Source organism: Diplotaxodon limnothrissa, linkage group LG1, assembly GCF_057381915.1.
Source record: "Diplotaxodon limnothrissa isolate DT_005_m linkage group LG1, D_limnothrissa_male_GT1.1, whole genome shotgun sequence".
NCBI classification, from domain to species: Eukaryota; Metazoa; Chordata; class Actinopteri; order Cichliformes; family Cichlidae; genus Diplotaxodon; species Diplotaxodon limnothrissa.
In genome coordinates this window covers 15,795,398-15,820,353 of record NC_140596.1, presented here as the reverse complement: position 1 = coordinate 15,820,353, position 24,956 = coordinate 15,795,398, and the positions used below count along the sequence as shown (strand labels likewise).

At 40.2% G+C, this 24,956-nt stretch overlaps 2 protein-coding genes across 3 annotated transcripts in view; both read left to right on the top strand.

Moving 5' to 3' along the window:
- The window catches only part of galnt2 (UDP-N-acetyl-alpha-D-galactosamine:polypeptide N-acetylgalactosaminyltransferase 2), a 67,632-nt gene extending 64,586 nt beyond the window's left edge, over positions 1-3,046 (top strand). The window contains exons 14-16 of one of the 2 annotated variants that reach the window (XM_085370864.1): positions 535-661; positions 2,214-2,333; positions 2,427-3,046. In XM_085370864.1, coding sequence (XP_085226990.1) covers positions 535-661; positions 2,214-2,333; positions 2,427-2,582 — 403 coding nt within the window. In that variant the 3' untranslated portion in view covers positions 2,583-3,046. Of the gene's footprint in view, positions 1-534; positions 689-2,213; positions 2,334-2,426 lie in introns of both variants that reach the window. The other variant, XM_085370939.1, reaches the window with a different exon arrangement.
- Positions 3,047-12,619: 9,573 nt separating this feature from the next.
- On the top strand, positions 12,620-24,276 carry smyd2a (SET and MYND domain containing 2a). Its single transcript, XM_085353549.1, has 12 exons — positions 12,620-12,865; positions 14,416-14,479; positions 15,215-15,325; positions 15,968-16,028; positions 17,311-17,438; positions 18,280-18,347; positions 18,856-18,958; positions 19,048-19,158; positions 19,904-20,024; positions 20,139-20,313; positions 20,707-20,815; positions 21,803-24,276. Exons 1-12 carry the CDS (start codon positions 12,693-12,695, stop codon positions 21,884-21,886), a joined length of 1,308 nt encoding a protein of 435 aa, XP_085209675.1. The 5' UTR covers positions 12,620-12,692; the 3' UTR covers positions 21,887-24,276.
- The last annotated feature ends 680 nt before the right edge of the window (positions 24,277-24,956 follow it).

Sequence of the window (24,956 nt, the reverse complement as noted above, 5' to 3'; positions counted from 1 at the left end):
ATTACCAAAAAAACCCTTATTTTTAACACACCAGAATCACCATCGCACACTGGAACAGTTCAGGTTGTTTGTACCAAATCTTCTCCATCACATGTCTCAGGATAATAAAGTAGAACTACTGCTGATAGGTTCATGGGCTTTCTGCATATCTGTGAAATGCACATGTGCAACTGGTCAGAGTGGGACTTTCAGAGAGCGTATTCAAATTTAGCATGAGCCTGGGGCATGGTGTATCACTGCACAGTGAAACAATCTTTAAAAGCATAAAAACCACATTAAATCTCAGGCATACTTCTTGCTTTTATGTTTTCACAGGGGGAAGAACATTAAAATTGCACCTTTTTAATGCTTCTAATTTGAATAATTTAACTTTTACAGAAACATTAAAGCCCCATTGTCCTGTTTTGTCAGAAGAAAATTGACTATTTTCCTCTCTTGCTGTATCTCGGCCTGTACGCTTTCTTTGTTTGGCTTTTTAACAGCTTGAAAAACTGAATACACGCTTCACTAACACTTTTTCGTGTGTGTGTTCAGGGTCCCAGATCACCAGGACATTGCTTTCGGAGCCCTGCAGCAGGGAGGAAACTGTCTGGACACCTTGGGTCACTTTGCTGATGGTGTGGTCGGCGTCTATGAATGTCACAATGCAGGGGGAAACCAGGTAGCGTTACGGCGAGGGGACACCCAGGTCAGCTTGTAAAATCCTAACCTTAGAGACTCGTGAGTGGCAAGTGGTGTACATATGGTGAAAGCACAGGGGGTATGATAAAGGATTTACGTATTTAAGGTCACAGTGCCATACTTAAAGTAAATGTATTGTAATCAAAAGGACAAAGATGTTTAAACACGAGGTTGTTAAGACAAGAGTAGAGCAGATCTATTGAAACTTTAACTTAAATATAGAGTAGTGCATAACAGCATTTTAACATTGTTCTTAGAGGAAATGTACAGCTCTTGGAGTACCTTGAGGAGGATACACACTATGTCTGTGTGTGTAAGTTTGTGGGGAGTGTTTCTGTCAGCAGTTTCTCAAATAGTTGAATCCTGAAATAGAATGACAGGTGTAGAGAAGAAAACTGCTGTCGCTTCGAGTCAGCGATCGCTGGCTTTTTTTGGATTTACGTGTCTTGTTTTACCCTCGTGGATTTGCAGGTCTTTACTGTTTCCAGTGTTGCTTCATAAATACAGCAAATACAGCTAAGAAACATATCTGCTCACAAGTGGAAAATGTTCAGGACATGTACCAGTATTCCCAAGGTCAAACCGTGAAATATTAATGGTTGTGCAACATCCTTTAGAAGACGAGACAGAAGAGGAGACGCTTTGCTGTAATTCACAGGGCCACATTTGGCAAAAAGCAAACATGGTGCTTTATTATCCTCTTATATGAAAAACGTTAGAATTGGAAGAGGGTGTACTTTGTTTTTACTATTCATTTTTTAAAATGAATAGTAAATGAATGAATGAATTTATTTTTTTTTATTTCTACCAGGGGCAAAAAACAAACAAAATTGTGAATGTAGTCAGTAACAGCTGCGGTGCTGGGAGGGCAAAATGAACAACCTTGGATTTTGGGGGGTATGAGAGACTGGGGAGAATTTTAAAATGCAATTTTATCACCAAGCGGAAGTGGAAAACTGAAAAACTTGGTTATTGATTTTTAATCCCACATAATGAAAACTGCAAACAAGTCATTCGCTGTGATGTCATTCAATCCGTTCTAGCCATTCTCAAAGAGACACAATAGAAGTGAAGTACCACAAATAATGTCTCCATTTTATTCACACTCATACCAGGCAGTCTCTTTACTAAACTAACGGCCAATTATTATTGTTGTTATTGTTGTTATTATTATGGGTTTGTATACTTTCTAAAATTTATTTAAAATATACAGAGATTTTCTCAGCCACCAAGCTTTACCTGCTGGGTTTATTTAATGGCCTTAATGTGGCTTTAACATGGGCACTGTGTTCTCAGAGCAATCAGAGTCCTGCTTGTGAGATTTCCACAGGGAGCTCCAGATTCTCTCTATCACGATGCTGCCCATGGTGCCCATTTTGCAAAATACATTTTTGTTATTTTTCCTGTGTAAATAAGAGGAAAACATGATCATTACTTGATATAAAAGACGTGTTATTAGATAAAGCCTTGCTGAGAACATCCCAGCATGCTTTACGTGTACTAATATTTTACGTGTATCCATTTTTATAAAGGAATGGGCTCTAACCAAGGATAAATCGGTAAAACATATGGACCTGTGTCTGACTGTGGTGGACAGAACAGCTGGTTCCCTCATCAAACTACAAGGCTGTAGAGAGAATGACAGCAGACAGGTAAACACACACTGAAATCGCCTTTATTGTTGTTTATACCCCAAAAAAGGTACAGCGTTCAATATTTGTGACATTGTGTTGTTTGTCGTCCAGAAATGGGAGCAGATCGAGTCCAACTCGAAGCTTCGTCACGTGGGCAGTAACCTCTGCCTGGACAGCCGCAGCGCCAGGATGGGCGGACTCACTGTGGAGGTCTGCAGCCCGAGCCTCACCCAGCAGTGGAAGTTCACTCTCAATTTACAATCGTAGGGGGCGCTCCAGATCCCCGGAAGACTCGGTATAGCGAAGAGAAACACCTACAGACTCCTGAGATGCGGCTAAAAAGATGAATAGACTCAAGAAGAAAGACAAACTCTTCCTCCTTCTCCTCCTTCCTCCTCCACAGAGGTACAGCCAGTCACGTGCGCACCCTTCTCTCACCCATCTCCCTAAACGATGAGCCACGCGTAATGAAGGGAGGGGCCGGGAGACCCAAATGGAGTTAACAGGAACCTGACTGCATGTGGTGGATGGATGGTGGCGATCACGAGGATAAAGGAGACGAAGAGGCTTTTGTTTCAAAAATACATACCTCAGTGTTTTCTCATTGATGGTTCCAGCTGCAAACGGCGAAATTGTTCTTCTCCTTTCTTTAATGCTGGTGGAAAGAGAATTTTTTGGTGTACTTGTTTTATTTTCTTATTCATATTTTTTTATTTCTTGCTGTTAACTGTCCACAGAGACTTGCTTTTTTTCCTTCTTCTTCTTCTTGGAAGCATCCTGTAATGGCAGATGGAGCCTTCAGGTTGTGGTTTCGGGGAGGTGTGGGTTGTTGAGTGATGTGAAGGGAGGAAATGGACTCGAGGCCTTGAGCTTTTCCTCTCGTTTATTCTCACTGGTTTACAGAGTCAACCGAGAGAAAAGAGGCAAAGAATGCAGTTTTTCTACAGACTCTTTCTTGGTGGAGGTGAAGACAATCTGGGAGGGTTTTCGCTGCTTTGCATGGGGTTTTTTTCCCCCCTCAGAAGTGTTGTGAATGCCTCCCTGAAGATTTTTCTGTCTTTGGGCTGTAGTACTGGCTGCTGCAGCCTCCAATACTTCCACAGAGAAAATACCCAGAGAATAAGTCACCAGTCTCTCTTTTTTTTCCTTTTTCTTTTATTTTGGTTTACTTTCTAATCAAAAAATGGAACCAACTTTTAAAAGGATGTTTTGAGTTTCAGAAAGACCAGTGATTAAAATGGTTTTCTTTACATACTCTCGCTGCTCTGTGCCTGCTCCCCGTGGAGAGGCTCAGTTTTAATCTTTTTTTTTTTTTCTTTGTTTTTCCTGCACAGCTGCTTTCCTTTGCCTGTGTCTATATGTTGCCATTGTGGAACGTTTACTGTCTAACAATCACATCTAAACTGGATTCATGTTGCAGCTTGTTCTCCAGAGCCAACAGGTGTTGCCTGCTAATGTGGCATTTCTAATAACACAGTAATGAGATTACCAGTAATGTAGAGTTTGCATAGATGTGACTGAGATGATTGCTTCTCCTCTTCCAGCACTTTTACAAAGTTAAAGAAGAAAACTACACTTAGACCTTGCAGGAGGAACAATGCAACCCTGCAGCAAAGTAAAGTGGGGTTTGTTTGGGTTTTTTTAATTCATCGAGGTGTCAGACGTCCGTCTCTCTATTGACAACGGCAAACTGTGCTTATTCCAGCCTGAGAGCAGATTTCATGCAAAAAGAAAAGTCTCGACAAGTAGCGAAGCAACTTCTGACTGCATGTATCGCCGACATGTTTCCAGCGTTGCACTGAGTCACAGTGATTTACATCAACATATTTTTTTTCCTCTAACTTTCCTGTTAGATGAGCCATCTGTTCTGAAGTTTGGAACTGCAGTAAACAAGGTTTTACTGTTTGTCCTCACTCTGTTTCTGCAAGAGGAGAGCAGATTTTTCTGATTGCACAAGCAGGACTGCGCAGCTTTTGCTGATGCAAAGTAGAAATAAGAATACTCTTTCTTTCTTTCTTTCTTTTTTCCTGCCACACTACTATGCAGATCAACAATATCTTGGTGTCATGAAACGGTGCAGTTTTTGTTACCAGGTGGTGTTACTGATACAATTTGCAGTACATTTATCTGTTTCTGAGTCCATTAACTCTTGCCTTTTAAATAGTTTGTTTGTTATGTTTTGTTTCTAATCTCCTTTAGGCTTTCACATCACTTCCTCATCTTCACTGCTATGGTCTCCTGTGCTGTTAGTCACCGATGAGTAATGACAGTGGAGTTTGGGAAAATTGCGCTTGATTAAATTTAGTGTGACTCATCACTTGGCGACCTCAAGGCAACTACAGGAACACAAAATATTTCTGAACAGATGTACAGTTTGGGTACAGGAAAGCTGAAATCTCAAGTCATCTTTAAAGTCGTGCGCTCTCTGCTTTTCTCAGTCCTTCCCGCTCTCGTGCACACTCGCATCCGAAACTCCTTTGGTTTTATTTTATTGAGCCGCCAACTGACAAAGACAGCTGGCCTCGGTTGCTTTGCTGTCTGATACTTTTTTTTTTTCTGTGTACCTGTTTGCCTTGTCTTATATGTTCATTTATAAGTGGGGTGAGTGGAGCTGAGAAGGTCAGCTGAAGCTGCAGCTGGTTTGAAAAGCCTATCCTGTGACTTGACAGGTTGCTGCATTGTGCTGCAGGGCAGGGGACCCACAACATGGCACGAGGCCAGAGAGAAACTCAGGCAAGGCCCTGCTTAGAAAAATTTGGTGTTGCCTTTGATGCTAAATCCAAAGGCCCAAATCTGATTTCATGATGATGTGTTACTTTAAACATGGAAAAGTCTGGTTTGGTTTGGAAAATGCAAAACAAAATGAAACACTTTCAGTGTCTTAAGTAAGCATGGTTGCAATACAGGAGAAGCATTAAGTGAAATTTAGGTTTGAACATCAGTTTTCCATTTCAGTGTGTGCTGTGAAATCAGACGCTTCAGTGGAGATTTTAAAGGCAGGTTACAGGAGAAATAATCTTATTAAAAGTAGAAAAATATAAAAATGTTTAATTTAGATGTATTCTTGAAAGGGCACCATTGAAGTTCTGTCATAGGATACATGCAAAATCTGTCTCGGTTTAGATGTGTGCAAGTACACATTTTAGTAGTTAGTTCATTTACTTTTTCATCGCCTTATCGTCTAGATTATTGCAGAAATTGTGCAGCCTCTTGAGTAGTGGTGATATCTCAGTCTGCATAGAATAAGTGAAGGTTTCCAACATGCTGAGGTTTTATTTAGTAGTTTTTAGCGCCCTCTATTGCCACACATGATCAGCTGCGAAACAAAAAAAGGAAGAAGGACTTGAGGTAGTTTCTGTCTTTGCTTTATAAGATCTCCATGTGAGTTTGCTACTCCGCAGAAGCAGACTGTGCTCACCTGAGTGACCATGTCAGTCCTGTCTGCAACAGTTCCCGTGTTGTCTGAAGCCTTTTCTTTTTAAAGCTAGTCTTATACTTGTCATAAGGTTTGCTATTTTATTTCTTAATCTTTTTTTATGTTACACACAGAAGAAATGACTGTAACACTTAAGTGCAGCGCCTCATTTCAAAAGGATGGTTAAATGTTTACATCTTTTGCACAACGTGCCAAATTTCCTTTTCCGAATTTGCTGTATGATGAAGAATAAGAAGGGGTGAAAGTCTTTGGAAAACAGTCTCGGAGGACTTGTTCCGTGACAGGTTGCTTGCAGTGTAATGAGTATCTTCCCTCCAGTCTCAACTTGTAGAAGCCACTGTGGGCAGGACTGCTGTTATCTGCTGGTCTTGTGTCAGTTTTATGATAGAGAGGGGATTAAAAATGGTCGTTTGCGTGTTTCCATGTCTTAAAAACTTTAAAATATTCTTTAAAATATCCATTAGAGTAACAACTCTGAAACATAGCTCAACAAAAGTCATCCCCAGTATCATATCATGGTTCCATCTTTTCGTAGTGCGTTTACCTGTTTGGAGCCATTTAATCAAAAGTTAAAGCGTGCTAGGCTGCATCACAATAATGCAGAACATTTTGTTTTGGTTGTGATCCAATTATGACCAAGTGATCTTGTGCGTATAAAAAATAATTTTAGATATGAGCCAAAATGATGACGCACAAACCAAAAAATGCCTATTGAAATAAATTTACAAGGGAAAACATCGAGTAAGAAGAATATTACTGACAATCCTGCAGATGGTCGTCTTCTTTAATAACATAAAACGTGAGCTTGAGTCAGTAAATAAGAGCATCCTACCCACTGAGCCACTAGACATTATTTATTTCGCTGTGGAGGGAAACAAGGGGTTATTTGCTAGAGTTAAACAAGAAAAGGAAGCTTGAAGCAAAATCTTTGTGTTCGTTCAGCTTTTCCTTTAAACGGAGAAAAGTTCAGTCACGACTTGTCAAAAACCTGGGACGTTTTCCCCCTATCGGCCCACCTCAAATCCCCTCATAGGATTAACAGAAGAAGGGCCCTCTCTCTAATAAGTGAAAAGCCCTGCTGAGACATCCAGCTCAGGACTGCTTAAGCTTCTCCGTCTTCTACAAGCGGCTGTGCCAATGTAAATGAGTCGGGGCACAATAGGGGCAGATCATGCACAGCAGACAATACACTGTAAAAGTCTCATCAACTGGTAATGACAGATAATAACAGTAATCAATATGGGTGGGATATGGGGTGGGGTGTGAGCTGGTGGGTTAATGTGTTTTCTGAGAGGCATGTGGCTCTGAATGGCTGGTATTCACATTACGAGGTGGCTGATGCAACCCGAGGGTTCACACATGTAAAAGTGTATATTTTTGTATATACCTACATCAGTGTGTGTACAGTATGTACATATATACACAGTGTACTCAGCTGCAGTTCCTAGTTTTGTTGTCAGACTGTACAGCGCTTCTAACTGTTCCCTGTTTTATAGATAATGCAGAAATTCAACTTTGAATGAGGAGAAATGATTAACTTAAATAAATACATTTATATATATAAACAAAAGTGTGTGACGTGTTTTGCCTTTTTATTTTTGCTGTTCAAGTTTTGACAGTCGACAACCCTAAACATGCACCATATGTACAGGGATTAAAAGGTTAAGTGTTGTTGAATCCATCTGTCAGCTGGAAGTAAATCCAGTTCTCTCAAGTTTTCCTTCATTGGTTGATCTTTTAGCGATTTGCAGTGTGGCAGCTGTGCATGAATTTTACATGTATTCTTAGGCTTTAATATTTAAAGAAGAAAAGTTTTCCATCCGTCAGTCAAGCATTGTAGCGCGCTGGCCGAGTGCATTAGTGTGAGTATTGTGCTACAAGGCAGCATATGAGTGACAAAGCAAAATTAATGCAAGACTTTTAGAAATGAATGATTTGGCAGCACAGTGTGACTCTAATAGATAATGACAGATAATCTACTACCAGTCACTTTATTAGGTACAGCTGATGTCTCTAGATTTCTACCGTGACACTTTGAGCCCCTTAGTATTAACTTTGACTATTGATTATGGGTCAAAGGATTTATTGACCACAGTTTACCATCTTCTGATGCCTGCTGCCATCAGGATTGAGTGCATCATGATTAGCAGCGTGGCCATGCAGCTGACAAATATAGAAACAGGTTTCTTCAAGATGACAATCCAATACAACTCAATCCAATAGAGCACCTTTCAGATGTGCTGGAATCATGGGTGTGTAGACAACAAATCTGCAGTTACTGTGTGATGCTATTATGTCACTATGGACCAAAATCTCAGAGGAATATTTCCAGCACCTTGCTAAATGCAACCCGATACTAGCAAGACTGACAAAATAAAGTGTCTCGTGAGTGTATATTATGTACATTATAAAGCATCCCTTGAATTTTAACAAAATGAAGACTTATATTTCTTCCATTAGTCTGCCCCAAATCAGATGTACAGCCTAAAAATATGACTGTATATTACACTACTCAAAAAATTAAGGGAACATTTTGAAAAGACATCAGATCTCAATGGGAAATAAGATGCTGGATACCTATACTGATATGGACTGAGTAATGTGTCAGGAATAAAGGAGTGCCACATTGTTTAATGGGAATTAAAATTATCAACTTACAAAGGACTGAATTCAAAGTCACCCCAAAAATCAAAGTGGAAAAAAATGTTCCAGAAGGTTAATACATTTTATTGCAGCAACTCAAAATAGTTCCCATTTGTTTGTATGGCCCCCATGTGCTTGTATGTATGCATGCTCTTAATGAGACGATAGATTGTCTGAAGGAAGGTCCAAGGAGCTGTTGCCAGGCCTGTCGAGGCCTGTGCGTCGCTCCATGGATGCGTTTCCCCAGACCAACGCTGACCCACCACCACTGATGATTAAAGATATTACAGGCAGCAACATTCCCCATGGCTTTTCCAGGCGCTTTCACGTCTCTCAAATGTGTTCAGAGTGAACCTGCTCTCATCTGTGAAAAGCACAGGGTGCCAGTAGTGGACCTGCCAATTATGGTATTCTATGGTAAATGCCAATCTGGCTCCATGATGTCAGGCAGGTCCCACTAGAGGATGCTGGGACTTCAGACCACCCTCATGAAGTCTGTTTCTGATTGTTTGGTCAGAGACATTCACACCAGTGGTCTGTTGGAGGTCATTTTGTAGCTCTGACAGTGCTCATCTTTAACTCTAGATACCCATCCTTCTTATGGGTTGAGGACCACCTTTGGCCTTGTCCAGCTCTCCTGGAATCTTCTCCATACTTCTGACAGTGCTGGGAGACACAGCAAACCTTCTGGCCATGGCACGTATTAATGCATCATCTTGGAGGAGTTGGATTATCTTTGCAACCTCTGTAGGGTCCAGGTATCGCCTCATGCTACCAAAAATGACACTGAACCTAGCTAAATCCAAAACTAGTAGGGAAAAAAAAGTCAGAAAAGATGAGGGGAAAAAAAAAATGTCAGTGATTTTGCCTGTAAAATCAGCATGTTTATTTTTGTCTCACTGTTGCCCCTCAAAGTGCACCTGTTGTTAATTTCATTAACACTAAAGCAGCTGAAACTGATTAACAACCTCCTCTGCTACTTAACTGACCAGATAAATATCCCAGAAGATGTTATACTCTGATTAAAAAGTGTTTCTTTAATTCTTTTGAGAGGTGTATATGGACTTACTGATCTATATAAGATGATGACAAATATAAATATATCCAGACTGTGTTCATCCTAAACCTTTGAGATAAATATATTTTAGGCCCTATGTATGTTTAGCACCACAAGAAGTCATTGACTTTGTGGTTTTCTTGGTGCTTCTCTTTTCTTTCTTCTCACCCTCCAACAACTCGATGCAGATGGCTGCCTCTCCCTGAGCCTGGTTCTTCCTGTTAAACAGCAATCCTTCCTCCCAGCTTTTCCCAAGAGGTTCCTTACAGGGGATCATCTGATTGCTCGGTTTTTCTCAGTAATGTGTGTTTTCATTTACATCTCTTGCTTCGTGTCCATGTCATGTTATACATTATTACCTTATATATATTTTGGATGTGTAACCAGGTCTTCCTGAACCTTTGGAGCTCCTGGAGCTGTGCTACATTGGACAGATTAGCAAACTGTACATACGCACAGCTGACAAAATGCTGTTTTTCTTGAATCAGAGCAGCATAAGACCACCAAAGCTTGCATGCTTGCATCTATTTAGCCTTCTTAAACTTAATGGACGCTGACACCCCCAACTCTTGGAAAGTCTTCTGGCAGGATTTTGGAGCTGACCTTCCCAGATTTACTCTCATTCAAGCTTATTTAGTCTCTCACTCGACCACTGAGTTCCAGGTGTTGATGGGTTGCAGCCTTGCGTTTGTTTGCAATCAAATTTAGAATATTATTTATTTAAAGACAGTCCTTATTATACCAGTGTGCTGTTACCTTGCTGAAGACTGCTTATCTAGTTGTAACTCACACTATTATAGTAACCTGATGCAGGCCCTCTGCATCTGTTCACATCTATGACTGCTTCCCTCCTGGAAAAAAAAAGTTTACAATTTTAGTAGTTATTAAGATCAAACAGGGTAAGAGTGCGCAAAAACTATTAAATAAGACCATAAAACAAACTTTTCCATTTAAAATCCCAGAAAGTTGATCGTGTTCATCTGGATGCAGTCTTTTCAGTGGGAGAAATGTTTCATCAGTAATCCATGTGACTTCTTTAGTCTGGAGACACCGAATAAGTCATCATCCAGGATTTTCTTACCTGGATTATTGAGGTAGGATCAAGACATCATGACATCAAGCTGCACACCAAGAGTGAGCGAAACATCAATTCCCTGATCCCTCTTGCCAGGTACTGAGAAGCCAGCTGAATGGAGGAATAAGAGCCAAGTCATTAATACATAAGGTCATCAGATAGCCACCTGAAATAATAAGACGTCCACAGGAAGAGATAGATGCTACTGATGTCAAGACACAAAAACTCGTCACAATGCACAGAGGTCTCCACCTGAAGTCCAGTCCAGTATCCTGAGGCTCTAAGAGCAACAGAAAGAGGGAGGGCAAGGATTAGTGCATGTCACTACAATCCAGGATGAAAGATGACACATTTGCAAATAGATCAGGAAGATCTCCAAGAATGCTTCAAGCAGCTGAAGATGGATACTGATGAGGAACAGGAAGAGGAACAATCATGGACAATCACTCCCTTGCGTGGGATGTATTATCGACAGAGAGAGGAAGTGGCTGACATCAAGAAATCCTACCAGTGGCTTAAGAGGTCAATTTTAAGGACAGTACAGAAGTTCTGATCACGAGCTAAGGACCAGATCTACCACAGCTGACAGGACCCAAGATATGCAAACTGTGCAATGGTCCCCCTGGAGATTACACATAGCATCAAGATCCAAGCTGGGACAGCATACACTGAGAGGCACAATTTAGTGGCTGGGATAGTCAGAGCGCCTCACCTCTGTCAGTGCGCCCCAGGCAGCTGTGGCTATGTAGCTTGCCATCACCAGTGTGTGAATGGGTGAATCACTGAATGTAGTGTAAAGCGCTTTGGGGTCCTTAGGGACTAAGTAAAGCACTATACAAATACAGGCCATTTACCATAGTGTACAGGAACATCTGTGCCACATTTGGAATGAAAGTCCCCAAGTCCCAGTGGGAGACCTCACTAAAGGTGGTTGAGAACAGCAGGACTAAGATCCTGTGGGACTTCCAGTTCCAGACAGACAAGCAGCTGCTGGCCAACCAAACAGACATGTTGGTGGTTGACAAGGAGCAGAAGACCACAGATTGATGTGGCAGTCCCAGTGGACAGCAGCATCAGAAAGAAGGAGGACAGTAAAATAGAGAAGTACCAGGGGGTGAGGGAATAACTGGAGCAGATAGAAACATCAAAACAGGAAGCATCACAGGAAAAAAGAAAGTAAAGAAAATGGCATTTCAAAGACACAGATGTGAGTGAGGTGTATGAGACAATTTACAATAAGTTAGTGGGTAATATTCACTTGCTAAACTCCAATACATGCAATTGGAGTTGCATCAAATTATACTTTGTTTTTTTCTTTAGATAAGGACTCATAATAAACTGCTCCACTCCTCTCTGGCATCTCATTTTTACAATTAAGCCTTCCCAACATTTCAGCATCCACATTTTCATTGTCAGAATTTGAGATTCTTTCCAAAGCTTAGGGATTAGTGAGGTACAAGTAACTAGATCCACTATCAATACTCTTATTACGCACTTGTTTAACTGTGCTAAAGGACCTCCATCTTCAAGGGGAGACATCTGTGGTGACGTTGGCAAATCAGACTTAAATTATTGGCCCATACAATCCAAATCATCGCTCTAAAAATGAAAAACTTTGGCGCGATTCCATAATGCATGCACATAAGTCCATCTTTCTGTCCTACATTTCCAGCATGACACATCTTTAATTAAACCAATTTCATGTAATCTGAAAGGAGCGTAGTAATACCGATTAATGATTTTATCCTGAATAAATTTGCCCGTGGTATCCCTGACTAATTTTTTAAATATTGTTTTCCCATGACTCATTTTCAGATGCAGAGACAACATCTTTTTCCCAGGTCTTCTTTAGTTTGTTGCTTTATGTTACATTGTTGAAAGTTTTAAATAAGACAGTATGGTGTAAGTGCTTTTATGCAGTTTGATTTTTCTTCTTATACAATCTTTAATTCACCAGATATATTTTTAAATATTCAAGCGTTTCACGACAGAAGTGCAGCCGCACTGTCCTTACCGTCGCCTCTCCAGCAGGGGGCGATGGCAGTCGCTCCGGACACATGGAGGGGCAGGGAGGAAGAAGGAGCTCAGACAGAGGCTGATTAAAGCGGTCAGCAGTCACAGGTGGTGGTCTGTGTAAGGGACCGGAGAATCGTTACAAAATATACCATGAAGAACGAAGGCATAGAAGGGACGGAGAGGTTTCTGAGCCCGGATAAAGGCAGGGGCCTGCGGGCGTTGAGACACTTCGCGGTGGGGGAGCTGGTGTTCGCGTGTCCTGCCTACTCCTACGTGCTGACCGTGAATGAGAGGGGAGCGCACTGTGAACACTGCTTCACCAGGTAAAACTGCACCTCACCTCACTCAAACAGCTGACAGACCCCTCTTGTAACAGGTAGTTACGAGCAGGCGCCTTCCTCTGTGAAAAGGAGAACTGAGTGGAGCGGGTAACGTCCAGTTCACCGCCAGCTAACCTCATTACAGCTACGTTAGCAGTTAAACCCCTGTGCACCTACTCAGCTGATTAAAGTGGGTCAGTGAGACGAGCCAGCTCACCTGACAGATGCTGCAGCTTTTGTTTGTAGCACTGCGGAGTCAAGAGAGTAAAACACGAGTGGATTTTAAAACGATACAGTGCTTTTTAAGTACTGTGTATATACCCTATATAGTCTTAAATAGGTTATCAGTATTTACAGGTCGCATACTTGGTTAAAGGACCACTTGGTAAATTTGCAGCCCTATTGATGCCATAGTATAACGTGTCTGCTTGTCTTATACAACACGTGCTCTGGGCACAGACCTGTTAAAGATCCTCACTTGTCCCCCCAGAACGAACTACATAATGTTGTTTTTGTGTCTCCAGCTGTGCATGTAGCGGATGTCTGTATAATGTTGTGTGGCTTTATGGTAATTTGTAGTCATTTCCTCTCTCTACATGGGTGTATTGTGTCTCATAGTTATTATTTGTGTTTCTTAGACTTTTCTATTTAATTTAGATTTTCTGCACTATGTCTTGTCTTATTTTTTGTCTTCGTTTATATTTGTTGTTTTGCAACTTTTTGGGGATTAATTCTGGAGGGTGGGAGGGACTGTGTCCATGCACACACTTGACAAAGCGCTGCCTTTGTAATATCAGACTGCCAAAGCTAGCACGCTTGCACCAGTAACCGTGTAGGCTGTTGAGTGGCCTACAGCATTCAGAGAGCATCATGTGTAGGAGGAGTGTGTAGGCACACTTTATCAAAAACATGACAGGAAATTAGATTCAGTTTAATTTTAAAATCCCTTCACAACACTTTATAGCATTATATGAACTCACTCTCTGTGACACTCTTACTGACACTTTCTTACACACACATGCGTCCTACCAAAGAAGCCATTAAAAGGTTTGTAGAGCATTGAAAGGTTAGGGTGCTAAATATAGGCGTCCGTGTGTCCCAAAAGAGGAGGAGCCATGAGATGAGAAGTCAAGTCCAGGACAGGCGTGCACTGGAAGGCATGTACGCAAGTGTGTATATTTGCCCCGTGTTGTACCTTGTGCCTTATCTGACATAATTAGTGAACTGAAAATGTTTGTAGACGCTCCTGAGAATTTAATCTGAAATTAAGATCCAATGCATGTGACCCAGATGTGATTAAAATTACACTCTAAACATCTTTATGTTCCCTATTATGTCCCAGACGATAACAAACTGTCACGGCCTTCTCGTTCAATACCAGGTTGAATTTTTATTATTGTCATTTTTTTAAGAAGTTGAAGGCTGTCACTATAAAGTTTATTCCCGTATCCACCATCCAGGTGTGTCATGTTGTTTCTTCATGTAGTTTAAAAGAAAGTGTCCCTTTTACGTACAGCAGTATCTGAATGTATTGCATCTTCGTGTCATTACAGGAGAGAAGACCTTTTTAAGTGTGGTAAATGTAAGCAGGCCTACTACTGCAATGTTGACTGTCAGGTAAGATGGTCATTTTGGTCTTTTTAATGGAGATTTTGAAGTCTTTTTGTAAGTTTCAAAAGTCAGCTCAAGGAACTGACTAGGACTAGGTGTCAGTTGGTACTTTATGTTCAAAAAAGTGCTCCTTTTGCTAGCTTAACATTAGCATGCTCTCTTGTGCAGATGCCTGCAAAGAGCCAATAATGCATTAGCAGCATGATGCAGCTGTGTCTGTCCTGTAAGCAGTTTGCACTTTAACAGTGCTCTCTTATTCTTTAGTGCAATAAAATTAATGACTGTATCTCCACTCCAACATTTTCCTTCCCTGCACATCAACTAACATCAGTGCAAGACCAACAGAGGCTCCAGTTAGATGTTTTCTATTTGTCCTCAATGAAGAACCTTTGTAAGACAAGTAGCAACATAACTGCAGCTGTAATGTGATTGCTGAATTTAGTGTAGTAACACATTACATTACTGAGTTATTGACAAATGTTCAGTTATTGACGATCTGTTTAGTTCTAGTGTGATGGTACAAATCAAACTCTGTACACTGCAGTAAAGTACAGACAGAGACAGAATGACGTTTGCCTCGGTCATTAATTTATCAGTGATTTACTCTTTGATGACAGAAATGTCCGTTTAATTCTCCTTTTCTTTGCTGTCTTAATTTTGCGTATCTTGTTGTTTTTCCTTTTATAACACTTATTCAGAAAAGGATAATTTACCACTTACTGTGTTTGTGTGTTTGCACAGAGAGGTGATTGGCCCATGCACAAGCTGGAGTGTGTAGCGATGTGTTCCTACGGGGAAAACTGGTGTCCATCAGAAACGGTCAGACTGGTGGCAAGAATCATCATGAAACAGGTGAAGTGACACAAAGAAGCAGGAGAAGTAATGTTTCAGTATCCAGAGAATACTCAGAGATGAACACTAAAATGAAAAAGGAAAAAAAAACTATGAGAGATATAGATGTTCTCTACATATTACGACATAACAAAAATAAAGAGTTATGGTTAAGACGCCGTAATTACCATTTGGATGAATAACACAGCAAGAAGAGGAAGGAGCAACAAGCAAACCTTAAAATAAATATCTGAGTGAAATATGATCTGGGTCTTCACAATAATCTGACTCGACTCATCACTTTAATTTACATAGTTTTCCATGCGCAGTGTAATCACACATGTAGTTTAGATTAAAATGAACAGTCGTTGTGCAGTGTTAACATGGCCTTCTTGTGTCGTAATTTGACCACAGCATTTAAATGTAGGTCTTATCTTGGTTGATGACAATGCTCATGAACACTGCTGTCCCTGAGCTGTGCTTGGAAGCTGCTGTATTACCATAAAGATCTTTAATGTCTAAACTCAGCTGAACGTTTATACTAGAACTGTCTGCAGGTAATTTAATTCAGCGTAAAGGGAAAATTAAGTTTAGTTTATATCGTTACATCATTATGCGATCGCTATGATTCAGGTTTTTTCATTAAACACTGTCATTTTGCAGAGAGCCACAACAGAGCGAACTCCCTCAGAAAGGCTGCTACTGCTTAAAGAGTTTGAAGCTCGTAAGTTAACGTTTGTGTGTGAGTGTGAATACATAAGCATACACTTTAGTTAGACATTCATGCACTTTTAGTTAGTGTGTGTGTGTGTGTGTGTGTGTGTGTGTGTGTGTGTGTGCGCGCGCGCGCTATCTATGTCTCTGCAGTTGTGGCAGTGTGTCTATTAATATCCTCAGCTGTAGCCTCCAGTCCTGGTTCTGTCGCTTTCATTCACTCCAAGTGTGCAAAGCACTGGGGATCTAAATCCCAAGCTTCTGGCTTCTGTAATTTCATGTTCTCTCCCTTCCTTTAACAACTACTGCCACTGTGCCCTTGAGCAATAAACTCATCTATCGTCACTGGGAAACTGTGATTATGCTGAGATGCACTTATCTGTTAATATAACTCAGTTTTAGCTCATAATTAAGAAACTAAACTCTGCTGAGCCTGTTTTCGAGCAGCAAGATTTACAGGGCATTTTTGTTTCTGTTTTCTGCAGTTGTTCTAACTGCTTTACTAATGTGCAACTTTCAGGTTTTAATGAAGTTAAACACAGTGAAACAGGTCCCATTGGTCGTAATCTCACACATGCACGAGCTCTGGTTTCCCCGAAGTGCCAACAAACGGTTTCCTGTGCTCCATTTGGGATTATTATTTAGTCTGAACTGTTGTTTCCGGCTCAGATGTGTCACCACGGGATTGTTAGAGAATTAACCTTCATACTTGTCCCTCATGCGAACCAAACAAATGGTTGGCCAGCTGCTGCCTGCTGCTACTCGTCTGTGTCTGAGTGGGTTTGTGTGATTGGCAAAGACAGACGGCTCATAGTGGTGCTGTGTTTAACACTTATTAACACTGAGGTGTTCTCATCTGCTTACCGTTTGGAACCAGATTATTATTATTATTATTATTATTATTATTATTATTTGAATCATCAGTTTAATGCATATATTTCTTTATGCTTGGAAAAAAAGATCAAATGTTTTGCAAGAGGTCCAGTGTAACTGAATGGTCAAATGTTATATTGATATTTACGTTTTGCTGACTTCAATATCAAACTTTAAGTCAGCTGCTTGTTCACTTTTTCCTGCCAATGAGAGACAACTCAGTAGTACATGTTTATTATTTACATGTTTGGTTCTCTTTTAAATAAATGTGAATAAATTTAATTAAATAAATCTCAGTAATGTTAAGCCCAATGTCTGGTCTGTTATATTGTCAGTTGCTTTTCATGTAATTATTAATTTTCTCACTTCTTTGTCAGCCCTTTGTCCCTTATTCTTTTTAATCTTTTTCTCTTTGACAGATTTAGATAAGATGGACAGCGAAAAGGAGGAGATGAACCAGACAGACATAGCAGCGCTGCATCACTTCTACTCCAGACACATCAGTAACCTTCCTGATGAACAGGCTCTCACGGAGCTATTTGCACAGGTATCAATGAAGAAACACCAGATGGCTGTTCGAGTTGTCAGTGAACCAATGGATCCAAAAACTAAAATCTCATGGCGGCGCCAATGCAGTGTTTACCTTTATCACTGAGACTGCTACATCAGCCATTCCCTGCCCACAGTCTGCATTATTTTCCATTATTTTTATGGTACTAAACATATGTCTGCATGACATCACTACACTGAACTGGTTGGCCTTTTTGACAGTCAACAGTGCAGAGAGACTGGAAACATGCAGCACAGCTGGTCTCAAATGGTGGAGATTCAGGTTACAGTTAGTGGTGTGCACTTTAACCTGGACACCCTGACGCAGATGCAGCTGCCCTGTTTCTGAATTTGTACCTTGTTCGTATGGCAGCGCTTTTCCCAAACACCTGATAATCCGTACTTGAACACTAGCTTAACATCAGTTGATTTCAAGCCTTCTCCCACTAAGAATCTTTATTTCATACTGTTTGGGGGTTAGGGGAACTTGGAACCATCTCTTCATCTTTCAGCCCTCCATCCATTCTCAGTTGTCCTGCACTTGTAGGCAGAAAGACATATGTTTGTTTTAACTAGGCTCTGTATCACACGCCCACTGATTCTTTGCCATTTAACTCTGCAGCTTTGAGCGCTTTAATTTTATCTGTCTGGCAGTGGGCTGTGTCCCACCTCTTCAAGCTACATCAATGGAAACCTCTTTGGCCTGTTATCACACAGCTGCATTTAATCTCCACTACCAGAATTTCCTCTTCCTCACTGAAGTGGGTGGCACGGCACAGCCGAGGCTGATGCAAGTTGTGTTTTCGTGTTGCTGAACCCTGCTTTTTTTTTTCCTTCAGGTTAATTGTAATGGTTTTACCATAGAGGACGAGGAACTCTCACATCTGGGATCAGCTGTTTTTCCTGAGTAAGCAGCTAACATGTCGTCATCATTCAGCGCTCTGTGTGGACATTTTAGGAGATTAAATTCAAAATAAATTCCTCTTTTCATTCCCCTGAATATGTCATCCCACTTTCTCAGTGACAGTTCGCCTGTTTTATAGGAGGTTTTTATATTTATAGATCACTTTATTTATTTTGTCTGTTTATTTCATGCTATGTGAAGCATGTACAAGCAACTGTTTATGGTCATTTTACATATTACTACTTCATAGCTGACAACAATTCTACCAAGAGGTATCTGATCAGCCACTAAAATACCTTAAAAACTTGGAAAAGCGAATAGTGCTCACACTTGGCTGCCCTCTTGAATACAGTTTACAAAAAATAAAAGTATTCATGGCAGAACTGCATGTGATACCCCACAGAGCTGTAGTACCAGTGTCACAAAGCTGCTAAATGTAGTGTTTTATCAGTGTCTTTTTAATTTTACAGCTTTTCTCTCACTTGTCTCTCTCACTCCTTCTTCCTTCCAGTGTAGCACTGATGAATCATAGCTGTAGTCCCAATGTCATAGTGACCTACAAAGGCACAGTAGCTGAGGTCAGAGCTGTTAAAGAGATAAACCCTGGAGAAGAGGCAAGTAAATACATCATTTTGAAACCTTCAATTACAGAAGTGTAAAAGTCTCTTATTGTAGGTTGTTTTTGTCATGTCTCTCTCTGTAGATATTTAACAGCTACATAGACCTGCTCTACCCCACAGAGGACAGGAAGGAGAGGTTGCTGGATTCCTATTTTTTCACATGCCAGTGCACAGAGTGCACCTCCAAGTCTAAGGTACTGTGAGTTTATCTCTTAGGAGCGCATATATTTTTGATATCTTGAATGGGAGTCTGGTACCAACAAACAATTTAGTTTGAGGACTAAAACAGCAAGTACATTATCTGGGTCAGTTATTAGCTGTGTGTTGGGGAAATGCAGCAGGATCATTGTCCTCATTGTGCCAACCTGTGCTTCCTCCCACCTTTGTTTCAAACGACACCTTACACTGTCAGAGATGTGGTGGCTGTGTCCCAGTTCCACATTATAAACTAGTGTACTGTATGGGTACTAATGCAGTCTTTTGTTTATATGCGTCAGTCTTCATAGCATGTTCTGTTTAGAATAGAAATGGTACTTAGCATGTGACAAGATGTTTTTGCATCATTTTGACTTCTGCACATTTTTACATTTGGAATGAAATCTGAAAGTTTCAGAAAAACTAAAATCCCTCCTTAGGTCTTTTTTGGTTTTACTGGAATTGCCTTTTAATGATATCTGACTGTAATTAGCTTACTTTATGCACTGCATTATGAAGCAGTGACTTAATGTTGTGCTCTAAAATCCAAGCAGAACTACTGGTTAATGCATACTGAGATATTTGTATGTCTAATTTTGTTTCTTTCCCAGTGTGCTGTTGTCAGACAGTACAGCTGTTTATATTTGGTACTCTTATGTTTTAACATAGCTTCCCCCAAAGACTGTCTTGTATAAGATGCAATGTTATAAAACTCGGTATTATTTTTTTTCACTCTGTCTTTAGGACAAGGCAAAAATGGAGATCAGGAAGCTGAACCCTCCGCCAGAAACTGAGGAAATCCGATCCATGGTCCGTTATGCCAAAAATGTCATTGAAGAATTCAGGCGTGCCAAACACTACAAAAATATCCTTCTCTTATTATAATGTATTCTCGTCTTTCTCCTGATCTCTGACAGCTTTGCTGCCTCCTCTTCTTGCGCTGCCTTTTCTGTGTCATTATTTCTTGACTCTCTTGCACCCCCCAGTGAGCTGCTAGAAATGTGTGAGCTCAGCCTGGAGAAGATGGGAGCTATATTTGCAGACACAAATGTCTACATGCTGCACATGATGTATCAGGCCATGGGGGTGTGCCTGTACATGCAGGACTGGGATGGCGCTATGAGCTACGGAGAGAAGATCGTTCAACCGTACAGGTAAATCGATCTGTTGGAAATTCAAGTCATAAAGACTAGATTAATTCAATCACTGTCTACAATGGTACATTATAATTTGTAACTGTATCAAAGTTGTTTTCGTATTGCATAAAAAGAAGAAAAACTTGTTTTTATCTTGTAAGCCCTGCACTAAGAGTCTTGGAGATAAAGCAGACACTTTGTTCCTCTCTTTCTCTGATTGTATTTTACCAGTTGCTATGGGTCTTTCTTGATTTGTCACCTTAACTAAGTTATCCACTCCCATAACCACCTTTTATTCTTATTCCTTTAAGCTGGGTACATGTACAGTAAACTACCAAAAATGTGGTTTTAACTTTTTTTTTTTTACGATGATGTTTTCAGCTCATTTTGATGATTATGTTCTTTCTGCAGTGTTCACTATCCAGCGTATTCCCTGAATGTGGCGTCTATGTATCTGAAGCTAGGGCGTCTGTATTTGGGGCTCGAGAAGAAGACCCAAGGAGTCAAAGCTCTGAAGAAGGTGAATGCATGTATAAATATTTGGTGTATTAAAAGATCAATTGCGTAAGCAGTTGGCTGCAAAAGCATTTGAAATGCAACAAGCGACCACGGAGAGACCGATGAGTGGACAGTTGTTCATTCTTTGTCCTGTTTTTGTGTCTTATGAGCGTCTCTGCATGTACTAGAACTAAGTCAGGGTGGAAATGGAGTAGACGTAGTCCCGTGAGCAACTAAGTAAACCCCATGATTCATGATTCAGTGGTCTGTTGGGCAATGTTTAACAGTGGTAACCTGAAGTAAGGAATTTGAACCCACTCTGTTACAGTGTTGCTTGAGGTTTGTGGACATTTGTTTATGCACAGCTCTCTTAAGGTCCCTGCACAACATTCCAGTTTGAGATTTGCTGCTGTGCTTGGAATCATTGTCCTGTTTCATGACAGTCTGATAGTAAGGCTTTGACTATTGGGCAGATGGTCTCACATATGACTCTAGAATATGTTGGTCACAGTCAACCGGAGACCGCAAGGTGCCCTGGTCCTCTAGCTTGTGGCTGTAAATAATCACCCTTTCTCCAACCATACTTGTTCGTTTTATTTCTGAGTGTACTTTAGCATTTAACATGCTACCTGGGGTCTGTAGCATCTGAGCCATATAGCTCTTAGGTTTTTTGCAGTTTTGGTGAGCAGTGAATGATCTGACTTCTGGTGAATTTGAAAGGACCTCCACTCCTGGAAAGATCACTCCAGACCAGTAAACTGCCAAAACTATTTGTTTTATAGAAGCAGCCACACTTGTTCATCATCAGTTAATCAAGTACAGTTGAGCAGCAGGACCTGGCTGCTACTTACCCTCTTAAATCTAGCGGAAGCAGTAAATGTTTTGATACATTGATTTTAACTTTGGTGTCTGAAGCTACGTCACTGTATTGACATTCAAATGCTATTACATTCAACATTTGATCAGCTGTCAAGGCAAACGTGCATCTAATCTGTTTTTCTGTCTTCAGGCTCTCGCTGTCATGGAGGTGGCTCATGGAAAAGATCACCATTATGTAGCTGAAGTCAAACGTGAAATTGAGGAGCAGAAGTAAAAAAGAGGAGCTGAAGGAGCAAAAAGAGTAACGAGAGTCCGCAATGAGGGACCTCTCCAAAAGCAGCAACAACAAAATACACATCACAAATGCATGGCATGCATTGTTTACCTCTTCAGTTTTTAAATATTTTTGTTCACTCCGTTTCTTCTGCTTCTCTGTGAGCAGTCTTCACTCCTTAACTCATGGATGAGGACCACGTTTTGTATCTACAGCCGCCTACTTCCTGTCAGACCTGGATAAAAAATGGAGACACATTGGGGTTGCATTGTTTGAATGAGAGGAATACAGCATCTGATTTGTTTCTCATCCAAACTTGAACTACATTTAAAATGTTGGTTTTGGTTTCTTTTCATACATTGCATAAAAACAAAATCCCACCATTAGAAAGATGAAAACATTTTTTTATGCAGCCTTTCTTAAGATACAAAGCTTTTATGTGAACGGTCTATTTTCTGAAGCCCAATTTAATTTTTTTTTGTCCTTTTCCTGGTGAGTCTGATTCATTCACTGTTTTGTGGACCTGTCAATTAACAGTTTCCTATCCTTTTTCTTTGGCAGCAGTTATGGCTACGCAGCGTCGCCCCGGGCAGTTGTTCATGATTTAAAATTTTGTACAAAAAAGTGAACAGTTGTTACTCACAGCTGATGCATTTTTAAATCCTCAGATATTCTGGCTTCTTTCGTTCATGTCTAAACTGTGAAAATGTGACCATGCATCGTGTACTCTGTAGCACCAGAGAGGAGAATGCAAAGAACTATTCCTTAATGAATAACAAGTATCTTTTGCTCGTTTAAAAGAAGCAGGAAGTGTTGCATGTTTGACTGTTCATGTTTTCTTTGTGTGTGGCTTTTTCTTTTCTTTTCTTTTCTTTTCTGTGTCTTCTACTGGGGCTTGTTGACCAAATAGGCCACAGGTTAAACTGGCAAGGAACCAGCTATTCAGTCTGTTCAGTGTATCATTAAATCTGGGTGCTGATATGTGACCAGTTTGCCTCTTAAGTCACAGTGAAGACATTGGTACTATGATCCTGGATCAGAGTCCCTTTGCTCTCAGGAATAAAAGGGGGCAGCACAGTAGCTTTTATTGCCTTTTTGTCAAGAGATGCATTATTAAACTTTGTTGGTATTTTCTTCTTCCAGACGCAGCATCGATGCAGAAATGACCTATACAGTTGTAGACAGGATGGTAAAATACACTAAGATAGCAAGGTGTATAGCTTTTACAGTAATAAAGTAGAGGGTGGCATCCTTAACTTCTACATTTTATTGTCAAGAATTGGTGTAATATTTCATACAAAGAGAAGTGCGTCTTTTAATCTAATTTGTGCACACTTGTAAGCTAATTCAAACCGTAGTTTAAAACCGATGGTAACAGTTCCACATTTTAGGAAGTGCTACCTTTAGCAAGAATGCGTGTTGTAAAAGCATCTGTGGGTCATTAAAACAGTAGTTGGAGTTTAAACCCCCAAATGGGAGCTGTTATAGATCACCAAACTGTACTTCTGCTTTAGGGTTGACTAAAATGTATAGAAATACTAGGTGGCTGTGTTTAAGGTGTGTTGTTGGGAGGAAGACTTAAAAGTAATTAATGCAAAGATTATCACCAGGGCCTTTGTTGCACTCAGATTTTGTATTGTTTTTATGACACAATGATGTCAAATGGCAAAAATGTAAGCACATTTTATTTCATTTAAGCAGTTTCTGCAAGTGGACGCTTGGCCTTGCTGCCGTCTTCATTTTGCACTGCCAGAAACGATTCAGTTCTGTCGTTCTTTAAATGCATGTAGCTTCACTCTATCTCGTTTACTATGGAAACAGTTTAATGCTTAACATAAAGGTGGCAAACTGATAGTTGGAAATAAACCATTTGAAAGTCATTTTTGTAGCAAGCTGTGCAAATGTGACTCTGTCACCTGCAAAAATGCATCTAAAAGGTGCCTGCCTTACAGTTTTGCCTTGGTAACCCAAAAACACAGTTTGAGCAATTTCACCTTCTTTATTTTTGTCTTACTGCTAAAAGAAAAACACAATGTAAAGATAGGTTGTAGGCTTGTTTGCACAGGTCAGTAACCTATGTATCTAAACTTTCTATTGGCCAGAATTGAGCATTGTGTTTAATTTTGGTCAAAGACTTCGAAAATACAGTTATATATTTTGTGTTTTTACTCTGTCAGTAAAGATAAAACCTGTGGCACCAATATTGAAACGGCATGTAAGCCAGGCAAAGGGTAATTGGAAGGCCACCTGCACACTGTTTTCTCTTCTTTCTGTAATGAACTGTTATCTTTATCAGGCATGAATATTATTCTATTGGAATGCATAATCGAAAAAAATCAAGCCTCTGGCTCTTTCTGTACCGTGTCAGTGGAAATCAATAAATGACAGTATCGCACTTTGTTCTGTATTCTAACATTTTCTTCTGAATCTTTTTTTAAGCAGCACATCTAAAGCTACATGTCCTGATTGCATAAAGAAAGCAGATATGTTAACAGAAGGGACTAATCTGATTCATAGAACAGACGCTGGCCTGATTAAGTCTGTCTGTGGAAGCAGTAGTGATGCAAGTTAGACTAAAAACTTTTTTCCAGTAGAAATCTTTGTTGAATTTGTCTTTTATTTGAGGACTAGGCTAAAAACTTCACCTGGTATGAAGCTGTGGCATCTAGGTTAGGTTAGAAATACTGCTAGACATATTTCTTTTAGAATTTGCCTTTTTAAGCGACATGTTTAAAAAGATTTTTGTTTGGAAACAACTGAACTGATATTTTTCAAGTCACAATATATATGACGAGTACCAGTCAGGTTTCAGAATCAACCATAGCACAGAAACGGCTCTTATGACCAGAAGATCAACAGTGATTGATCTGCAGGTCCTCTTTGTTCCCTGCTGCCTTCAACACTGCTCACCATGACATTTTAACTCAAAGGCTTTATTATTAAGCTGATTTTTATCACATCTATAGGATAATAGATTCTGTGTCTATGTTAGTAATTTTAGATATACTGAAATTATTCAAACAGGTGTTCCTCAAGGGTCAGTACTTGGTCCATTACTCTTTAACCTTTA